General features: G+C 52.3%; 1 protein-coding gene across 2 annotated transcripts; it reads right to left on the reverse strand.

Annotated features, from left to right (window-relative positions):
* Positions 1 to 1,004: 1,004 nt before the first annotated feature.
* LOC148321854 (uncharacterized) lies at positions 1,005 to 9,866 on the reverse strand. Of its 2 annotated transcripts, XM_088318866.1 has the most exons (22): positions 9,738 to 9,866; positions 8,847 to 8,969; positions 8,613 to 8,765; positions 8,389 to 8,529; positions 8,241 to 8,318; positions 7,969 to 8,039; positions 7,731 to 7,896; positions 7,552 to 7,658; positions 7,279 to 7,467; positions 7,141 to 7,195; positions 6,918 to 7,037; positions 6,722 to 6,837; positions 5,583 to 6,644; positions 5,466 to 5,514; positions 5,313 to 5,390; positions 4,885 to 5,078; positions 4,608 to 4,735; positions 2,997 to 4,510; positions 2,699 to 2,779; positions 2,153 to 2,614; positions 1,584 to 1,814; positions 1,005 to 1,495 (listed from the first exon to the last, which is right to left on the reverse strand). In XM_088318866.1, the coding sequence occupies exons 2-22, from the start codon at positions 8,853 to 8,855 to the stop codon at positions 1,274 to 1,276; spliced, it is 5,226 nt and encodes a 1,741-aa protein (XP_088174992.1). In that variant the 5' UTR covers positions 8,856 to 8,969; positions 9,738 to 9,866; the 3' UTR covers positions 1,005 to 1,273. The 2 variants fall into 2 exon arrangements, with proteins under 2 accessions (XP_088174992.1, XP_088174991.1); XM_088318865.1 differs by having other exon boundaries at positions 7,731 to 8,039.
* Positions 9,867 to 9,974: the final 108 nt, after the last annotated feature.

The raw sequence follows: 9,974 nt of genomic DNA on the forward strand, positions 1-9,974 counted from the left end.
GTCGCCGTCCTCGTCGTCCCGGATGACGAATGACAGCGCCAATGTTAGGGATGATAATCTGAAGAACAATAACCATGATGACGAGAATCAGAACGAGAATGGACGGATTTGGTGTTCCCACCTTCAATTTGTAGACTCGAGGAATCTTGGGAGGAATTTGCTTGATCTGAGACTTCCCGCTTGAAATTCAACACGAGTCGACCCGTGTTCATGTGCGTGTGAAGTTTGTGAGCATCCCGAGCAGAACAGAGCTTTCCTCAGCAAGTCACGTGACCAAAATCTCCCAGCAGGAAGGACTTGTTTTTTTTTTTCTTTTCTTTTTGCTCCGCTGAGCTGCAAAAGAGAAATACCAAAAGGATTCCGAGGACTCGGAAAGTTGTGAAATCTGCCTCGTGACAAGTGTGCACCAATGAATAAATTCGGTCCTTCCGAATCTGCCCGGCAACACAAAGATTAGCATATTTCATTAACATATCAGAGATGAGCGTCCAAGCTGAAAATGGATTTTTTAAATTCATTTAAACTTGTTTTGTTTTTTTTTCAATCAAGTTGCAAGTTATATTAAGAGATTCCCAAAAGAGCTGAAGTGACTACCACACCGAGATAGTTGCTCAACTAAAAATCCTGCCAAAGCCATTCGGGAGGAAGGATGGACAGATCGTCGCTTGGACTGCTGAAGCTTGGAATCTCAGCGTTGCATTATGGGATGCCTGCGGAGGCCCAACAGCACAGGTGGGCCTCGCTTGCATCTTCGCATTCCTTGCGATTGACTTTTTGTCACCTTGCTGCCAAAAGCAAAGCAAACGAGCCGTGTTTGTTTCCCGCCACAGCAGGAATGTCGCTTGCTGCGCACAAACGCACGCTCGCAAACTTTGGAGCTTCGGGCTTCGAACGCTACTTTTCCTGAACCTTCATTTGCCAGGCTTGGAAGATTTCAAAAGCCCAACCGAGCTGGGAAGGCAACTTTTGACGGTGCCGCTTTGGAATGGAAGCGCGACAGACGCTTGTCTTACAAATGCAACTTCATTTTATTGATAAGCATCACGTTGACCATCGGTAAATGATAAATAGTCTTTCACTTGTAACGCGCTTCACGCCGCCGCCGCATCTACCAAGTGATGACATCACTTCAGGAGCGACTGGGGGTTCAGTATCTCGCTCACTCGGACTTGGTCACAATGGCCGGGGATCGAACCCACAACCTCTCGGTTGGCAACCGATTTCTTACATGTCACTTGAGTGAAGCTGATGCGGCGTCGGAAAGACGCGCTTGTCACGACGACTGGCGAGAGAAACGTAGCTCCTCCTCCCTCAGGCTGCGGTCCAATCGCTGCGTTTCGGCCCGCAGGACAGACGCGGCGATGGGACGCAGCGTGACAGCGGCCAGCGATTGGCCGAGGTCCCGATGCAGCTGGCCGCCTTTCCGCCGGGTAGGGCGGACGGACGACGCCCTCCGGTGGCCGTCCGCCGCCGCTGACACGTGGGGGTCGCTCACCTGAGCATGACGGGGACCAATCATTCATTCATCTTTTTTTTTTTGCATGCAAAAGGACGCCCGACGCTCGCCAGACGTGCGTACGTACCTGTGTGAGTGCGTCTCTCTCCATCTTGAGTTTGCGGTTGTGCTGCTTGAGCTGCACTTTGGTGCCCTGCGAGCGCTCCAACTTGATTTCCAGGTGAGCCACGCGACTATGCAGCAGGAGCAGTCGAGCTCCGCCCACCTCCGAGCGCCAAGTCTCCGCCCCCCGCCGCCCGCCTGCGGCTGTCGGGTCGCCCTGGGCTCGCTCCTGAGCGCGGCGCAAATGCTCCTTGACCTGCAACCGCAGCGGCACACACGCAGCGGCACATTGCATCCTTTTCATATCACGGTATCCAGGATGTCGGTGTAAACACGCATTTTTGTACACACGCGTGTTGCATGTACGTACTGGAAGGAGGCAATGAATCAATTTTTTACTGAAGACGGCAAAAATTGTCATGAATTCAATTAGGGCCTGGTTGATATGAACGCTCTTAAAATTGGCAAGGAAAAAAAAAACATTTCAAGATCATGACAATCACTGTAACTCTCATTTTTGCCCTCTAGGTGGCGCTCTGAGGGCGAGATGGCGACAAAGATGACGAGGATGAAAGGTGAAAACGTCCATCTTACCTGTGCTTGCCTGTGCTGCTTCCTCAGCTGCACCTCCTCGTCCTCCTGCGAGCTCCTCAGACTGCCTCTGCTCCTCAATTCCTCGTCTGGCTCCTCCTTCAGCTGTTCCTGCTCATGCCCGGAGCTCCTTCTGCTCCTGACCTCCTCCCAACTGCACCTCCTTTCCCGAATCATCTCCTCCAGCGTCTGCTCCTTTTGCTGGAGCGTCTTGGACCCTGGCCACTCCTCCTCCTCATGGCTCTTCTTCTGCTCCTCTGACTTCACACTTTCTTGGTCACTCTTCCCCTCCGTCTCCTTCTCCTCTAGGCTCCGTCGTTCACCTCCTGCCTCTCTGCTCCTCTCCTGCCCCTTGTTTTTGGCTTCAGCTCCTCTGTCACAGTTGCTCTTGCCTGCATCCTCCTCGTGCTGCTGCTGCTGCTTCTCCAGGGCACTCCTCAGTCGCTCGGCCTCCTCGCGGCTCTCCTGGATGACACGGAAGAGGCGTCAGGTCACAAAGAAGTGTGGAGGGTGAAGATGGTCGCCATGGAAACCGGCTGCACGTCCTACCCGCAGGAGTCTCTGCAGCGACCTTGTCATCTCCTCCTGCGCCTTCTTCTCCTCCGTGGCCTTCCCGTGGCTGTCGCCCACCTGAACACAAAGGCAGCCGCTCTTTGTTGCAGCAGTTTAGCATTTTCGTCCCTCAAAATTAATTTTCTAACCTGTGCAAAAATTTAATTTTGTAATTTTATTTGATTTTTTATTTATTGCAAATTAATTTTGTGATATAATTTGATGCATAAATTTACTGCAATGATGTATTTTTATTGAATATTTTAAAATGGGCCGATCCTGTGTGTGTACGTGCCTGTTCCTGCAGGGCGGTGACGTCGAGCGCCATCTGGTGGAGCATACGCCGCGCTCCTCTCAGCTCCTCTTGTACCTCTACTCGCCTCTTCTCTTCCCTCCTCAGAGCCTCCCGGAGAGCTCCCAGCTCCTCCTTGTCTTTGTCATTGTCCACTCGGAGGAGCTGCGCCTCCTTTTCAAGCCGCTGCATCTGCTCCAGTGACTCCTCCCTGAGCCTCGCCTGTTCATTCTCCGGCCCAGTCGTCTCCTCCTTTGCTCCCGGCTCCTTGCGTTGGATTTCCAGTTCCTGCGCATCCTCGTGGATTTTTTCACATCTGTCTTGCAACCGTCTCCTCTCGTCATCACTTTTCCTCTGTACCTCCTCCTCCCGCTCTCTGAGCATGCTTTTCAATTTCCACACCTCCTCCTCCTGCGCCTCCTTCATTCTACTCAGTTGCTGGACCTGTCCCTCTTTTTGCTTCTGCAGCACATTTCTGAGCCTCTGCACCTCTCTGCCCCGCTGCTGCAGCATACATTTCAGCTTTTGCACCTCCTCCTCTTGATCCTCGTTCTCACTACTCAGCTGTTGCACCTCATCCTTTCGCGCCTCATGCATGCTTCTCAAATTCTGCAGCTCATCCTGGCGTTGTTGCAGCATACTTTTCAGTTTCCGCACCTCCTCCTCACGCTCCTCTAGCACGCAGTTGATCCTGGCAGCCTTTTCCCTCCATTCCTGCTCCCGGGCCTCCTCCTTATTGCTCCTCTGCAGCGATTTTGCGAGCAGGCGCTCCAACTCTTCCACTCTGAACTCCTTTTCCTTCAGCTTTCCTTTGGCCTCCTGAAGGTCCCTGGTTTGCTCCTCCTGTCGCAATTCTGCCAACCTCAGGCATTCTTCAACTTGCTGCAGCTGCTCCTCGTTCTTCCGGACTTTGTTCATCTGCTCCTCCTCAACCTGGGCCATTTCATTCTTCTCCTTTTCCAGCAGCTTGATGCGAAACTGGAGTGCCTCCTTTCCCTGGGCGGCCTCCTCTAGGTGCTTCCTTTCTTCTTCTGCTACCAGAGCTTTCTGCTCCTTGTACGCCACCTCCTCCCGGAGTTCCTCCTCCTTCTCCTTCATTTCCTTCACGAGGCCTTCTATGCGCCTCTTCAGGGTCTCCAACAGACCATCCTTTGTGGCCAACGTTTCTCCGAGTTGCTCCACCTGTTGTTCTCGCTCATTCAGTTCCTGCAGTAGTCCTTCCACGCGCCTCCTCAGGTTCTCTAACTCCTTACCCAGGGCCTCCTCCTCTGTTTGCTTTAGTTCTTCTTCTTGCATCAGAGTTTTCTTCTCCTTGAACATCACCTCCTCCCGCTCCTTTATTTCTTCCTGCAGGCCATCCATGCGCCTCCTCACGGTCTTCACCTCCTCATCCTTTGTTCTCAAATGTTTCCCAAGTTGCTCCTTCTCTCGTTTCCAGGCCTCCTCTTTCTCCGCCAACTGTTGATCCTTTCGGTAGGTGACTCTGTGCATCTCGTCCCGTAGACATCGGAGCTCGCCTAGTGGAGAACAACAATGTGTTGGGAGTGAGCGGGAGAGTGTGTTGGAAGGGGGAAAACCAAAACAAGAAAAAAAGCAAAGCAATGTTGTATTGACCAGCAAGCGCTTCCTTGGCCTCCTGCAGGGTGCGCACGTGTGCGCTGAGGTGGCTTTGCTCCACGTTGGCGCACGACATCTGTTTCTGCTTCTCTTCTAGCTGCTCCTGCAGGGATGCTGAGCGACTCCTGTAGACACAAACGGCAAAGCTTTTGTTTCGAAGGAGGGCTCACGGTTTACAGACACATGACGGGAGCTTGACATTTCTGGGGACTGGCTTCATTTTTGGTGGACTTGATCACACAGCCTCCTCGTGCGCGTCATTGGCCAGCCTCACCTGAGCTCCTGCGCTTCCTGTTGGTGCAGCTCCTGCTGTGTACGCAGAGTATCCAGTGCCTCCTGCAGCCTCCCGCGCTCTCTACGCTGCTCCTCGTGCACGCGTTCCACCCTGGCCATCTCCTCGACCGCCAGCCGCAGCTCCTCCTTCGCTTCCTTCAGCTCCTGCAGCACCGATGCATGCTGGAAGGAGCGCTACGAGAGTGTAGCCGATTAGGAAGATTTTTGAAAAGGGTCCAGAAACAGGGGACAAAAATCAGAACACAGAGATGAATGAAACAACTGTAAACTTGAAATAATTCTACAGTCAAACCTCGATTTAATGGACCTGGAAGTAACAAAACGGATTATGGATTTGACGAACAAAGTTCGCATTGTGTGAAGCGCATTTTCGGAGACAAACGGGTTAATTGTTGCGGGGGCATATACCTTGAGGAGGGCATCTCTGACGGCTGCCGCTTGTTCTTCTGCTCTGGCCCTAACCAACTGTTCTCTTTGCAGCGCCCCCTGCAGGACAGCGTGCGTCAGTACGAGCGCATCAAGTCAGGAATGAAGAACGAACGTCTGTGGGCTGGAGGTCACCTTCATGTCTCGGATGATGGCCTCCCTTTGCAGCAGCTCAGCGTTGTAACTGCAAGGACCGCAAGTCTGTCACATGACCAGTCAACAGCCAATCGCGAGGAATGCACCTCTTCTTACCTCTTTTGCACCTGCTCCTCTCTCTTCTGAAGCTCCTCCTGCCTCTTCTTCACCTGCCCCTCTCTGTTCTGCACCTCCTCCTCTTTCTTCTGAAGCTCCTCCTGCCTCTTCTTCACCTCACCGTCTCTGGTCTGCACCTCCTCCTCTTTCTCCTGAAGCTCCTCCTGCCTCTTCTTCACCTCACCGTCTCTGGTCTGCACCTCCTCCTCTTTCTCCTGAAGCTCCTCCTGCCTCTTCTTCACCTCATCCTCTCTGGTCTGCACCTCCTCCTCTTTCTCCTGAAGCTCCTCCTGCCTCTTCTTTACCTGACCCTCTCTGGTCTGCACCTCTTCCTCTCTTGCCTGTTGTTCCTCCTGCCTCTTCTTCACCTCACCGTCTCTGGTCTGCACCTCCTCCTCTTTCTCCTGAAGCTCCTCCTGCCTCTTCTTCACCTCACCCTCTCTGGTCTGCACCTCTTCCTCTCTTGCCTGTTGTTCCTCCTGCCTCTTCTGCACCTCCTCCCGTTTCTCCTGCAGCTCCCGCTGCCTTTTTAGCACCTTCTTCTCTCTTTTGTGTAGCACTTCCTCTTCTTCATACACCTCCTCCTCTGTTTTCTGCAACTTTTGCTCTCTCATCTGCAGATCCTCCTCCCTCATTTGCACCTCCTCCTTGTTCTTCTGCACTTTCTCCTGTTTCTCCTGCAGCTCCTGCTCCCTTCTTTGCACCTCCTTCTCTCTATTATCTAGCACTTCATCTCCTTTATGTGTCTCCTCCTCTCTTTTCTGTAGCTCCTGTTGTGCTTCATGCACCTCTTGTTTTCTCCTCTGCAGATCCTCTTGCTCCTTTTGCACCTCCTCTTTTCTGTTTTGCAGCTCCTCCTCCTTCCTGCGCACCTCCTCCTCTCTCTTGTGCAGAGCCTCCTCTTCTTGTCGCAACTGCCCATCTCGCTTGTGTAGCTGCGCCTCCTTGCTAAGCACCTCCTCTTTTTTGCTCCGCAGGGCCTCTTTTGTTCTTCGCAGCTCCTCCTCTCTGGTGCGAAGCTCCGCCTCCAGCTGTTGCGGCGAAGGCCCCGCCTCGTGATGTCTGCGGCCATCAAACAGCGTTCAAAAGATGATGGCGCAGCCAACCCTCGTCGATCGCAAAATGTGACAGCCACAAACCTGTCGAGCGCAGGCGTGTGTTGCTCTCGCTTGCGATTGTCGTCCTCCAGTTGTTCCACTCGCGTCTGCAGGTGGGCCTTCTCCTCGCCCAGCTGCCGCACATTAAGGTCGGCCTTCTGACAAACACAACAGGCGCCATTGTCTCATTCTGTGACCTCTGACCTTACGCAGGTGTGTGCGTGTGAGACAGACAGACCTGCAGTTCTTGCTGTCTCCACTGCAGGGCGCTTTCCGTCTGCGAGAGGACCCACAGCAGGGAGGACGTGTCCCGACTGAGGACCGAGTGCGGAGGGGTGCTCACGTTCAACACGCCACACTGGCCCGCGCAAAAACAACCACAGCAACAGTTGTTCACAAACGGATCTTACAAAAGGAGGCTTTTGGCTGTTCCCAAAACACAACAAGGCCAAGTCACTCACCAGCTTGCTGACAGCCTGCGCCACAACCTCCGGCGTGCCCTCGCTGTCCCGCATCCTGAAAGACACAACGCAACACAGACCGTCCGACACGGTGGAATGCTACGCCGTGCGGATATGATGCGCAGTAAGGAAGCTGACCTGTCCTCGGATGGGGTCTCCAACAGCTCGCCCACCATTAACGGACCCATACTGGACGGGGAGGAGCTGAGGTGGGGGCGCGGGGCCGGCAGCCGGTACATTTTGATGAGGTGCAAGGAAGTCGAGTCGCAGCTGGACTGAAGGGACAAGGACAGCCGGGACAGCTCCGTCCTCATCTCCAACAGATCTCTAAACACACACACACCGACATTTACAAATGACTGTAGACACGTGAACATTCATGCATGCGTGGTTGCGTGTGTGCTAGCATACCTGTCAGTAGCAGTTCTGAGGGTGCGACAGTGTTGCCCGAGTGACATCACGCACCTCCACACACACCACAGCTGATCCTGATGCTGAGCCATCTCACCGGACACGCACTACACACACACACACATTTCCATCACAACACAACAATGACGAGGTGCCCCCCGCCTGCCCCAGCTGCACACCTCTCGCTCCCTCTGCCAACGGGATGCCCGACGCTCCGCCTCTTCCAAGGCTCGCGTCAAGTTGGACGTCAGCCTATTGACACGCTCCGTCAGAATTTCGTTGGCCTGTTCCGATTGGCCGAGCTGCAGACGCAGGACGGACGCGGTCTGGGCAAGGCCTGCGGCCCTGAAACACACAAACGCAAATGCTAATCGGAAGCGTCTTTGGACGGACACCATATGAGACTCCCGCACACACTTTTGCTGTTCCTCCTCCAGGTTGATGAGGGCGTACTCCAGCGACTCGGAGGTGCCCCTCCTGATGCTCATCTACAAAACACACAAACACTGTGGACTGCTGCAGGCCGACGAGATGACATTGTAGAAGTAGGTGTCGTACTTTGAGATAGGAATCATTTTTATATAACATGCCCAATAGAGCTAAAGATACTTGCAAAAAGAATTCAAATTCAGCAGCTCCTCCAGATCCCAAAAATGGAAGTAGCATCTAATTTATTTTATTTAATTCACCTGCGTGTTTATCAGCTGGCTGTGTTGTGCCTTCAGCTGTAACTCCAAACTTTGACATCGCTCTCTGTACTCTATCACCTGTGCGGGAGCAGCGTTAACAGCATTGCGCGCGCACGCACACGCACACACACGATTGTGTGTTGTTGACCTTGTTCTGCAGCCGGTGCACGAGCAGCGCCTGTCGAGCCTCCCGCTCCCTGGCCTCCCTGTCGCGCCTCCTCCTCTCTCTCAACTCGTCCTCATCATCATGGTGGTCGCGGGACAGCGAGGGAGACACTGACTGCTCCAGCTGGAGATGGTGAAAGAGAGAGGGAACGAGCGCTAGATAAAGAGAGGCGCTAGTGAGGCGATTGTGCCGCCGTGCGTGCTCACCCGCTCATCAAGTGCCCTGGCCCTGGACGCAAGCTCCTCCCTCTCCGCCCGACTCTCGGCGAGTTCTTCCTGCAGCAGGCGCACTTCCTGCTGGAGCTCCGCCCTTTCCTGCTGCCAGCCAATCGCTGGCTGCGAGTCCATAGCGGCCGTCAGCTGAAAGGCACCATAAGTTGTCACGTTAAAATGACTTCATCATAACTAAATAAAAAAAAATAAAATAAAAAAAAAACTTACACAGCACATTTAGTCCACAGCTTCTTCGTCAACATCTTCCTCCAGATCACCCGTGGAACAGCAGACTTAATTGCATGCATTCATATCCTTCCATTTCTATGATTCCACAGTCTTAGCGGCCCTCTGAGGGGGAGAAAAATAAATGTTGACACCTCTGGCTTAGTAGATACTATTGATGTCCTTGCTGATCACAAGAGGTGGTGCTTAACAGCATGAAATAGTCCCTTTGCGCATGTGCAGGTCGAGAACGCATACCAACATCCGTCATTACTGACCCGGGGCATCTATAAGAGCTAGAATTGTATTTATATATGTAACTCTCATTATATAACAGTTTACGCCATCCGTTAGCCCGTCTATGGCATCTAGAATTGTGTTGGCATTACGCTAAGCAGCCTTTTAGGCAAAGTTGTTTGATTGTTTTAAATACATGACACAATTCTCTCGTTTCACAGTAAACTTCAGCTGGGTGTGGCAATAAACATCTTGACGCCTCTTTTTGTTCACTGACTGACAAACAGCTGTTCGTGGTCAAGTGAGTTGAGCTGTCATCATCTGTCACATTATATAATACATAATGTTTTTTTTTACTCTGCTGTCTGCTCCCAGGTCAGCTTTGCAAAAGACAATCTGGTGGCTGTTATTTACAGTATCTCATGCTGCACTAGTGTACCAATAGGTGTACTGTGCACTCTCAGCTTCTTATTACCCCTTCAAAATTAAACTCATCAAACTCAATAAGACGCAACAAATAACATTGTATACAAATTAAGCAAATATGTCTTCACGCTAGAGGAACTTTGTAGCAGCGTGCTAACGGGTTAGCAGCAGCAGCATGCTAACCGCCATTCGTGAGGCGAATAAAGTTTTTCTCGGGAAAAAAAAAATTACCAGTCGGAGGCAGGCGCCGCTAAACTCAGCTACACAACGGGTTGACGGCGTACCTCTCGAATTTATTCTTGTGATTTTCTTCGTGTTACTTTTGTGTTGTCAACATATTCAAATGAGGCGGGTAACGTGACCAGTCAACCCAGGTCGGCGCGGTATGATGACGTAGGCGAAAAACAGCTAAAAGACAGCCTAGCTGGCATCGGAATCGTTGATCTACTTTTTGTCTATTAAGTTCTA

The sequence above is a fragment of the Idiotropiscis lumnitzeri genome, chromosome 16 (assembly GCF_059441095.1).
Source record: "Idiotropiscis lumnitzeri isolate Australia: NSW breed Sydney's pygmy pipehorse chromosome 16, RoL_Ilum_1.0, whole genome shotgun sequence".
Classification (NCBI taxonomy): domain Eukaryota; kingdom Metazoa; phylum Chordata; class Actinopteri; order Syngnathiformes; family Syngnathidae; genus Idiotropiscis; species Idiotropiscis lumnitzeri.

What these genes read in the sequence shown, in the direction of transcription:
- LOC148321854 (XM_088318865.1), bottom strand. An exon ending in GGAGACAGCAAGAACTGCAG is followed by an intron (nt 6,838 to 6,917) that starts GTCTGTCTGTCT and finishes TGTGTTTGTCAG; the next exon opens with AAGGCCGACCTTAATGTGCG. An exon ending in AGCAGCACAGGCAAGCACAG is followed by an intron (nt 1,815 to 2,152) that starts GTAAGATGGACG and finishes CTGCGGTTGCAG; the next exon opens with GTCAAGGAGCATTTGCGCCG.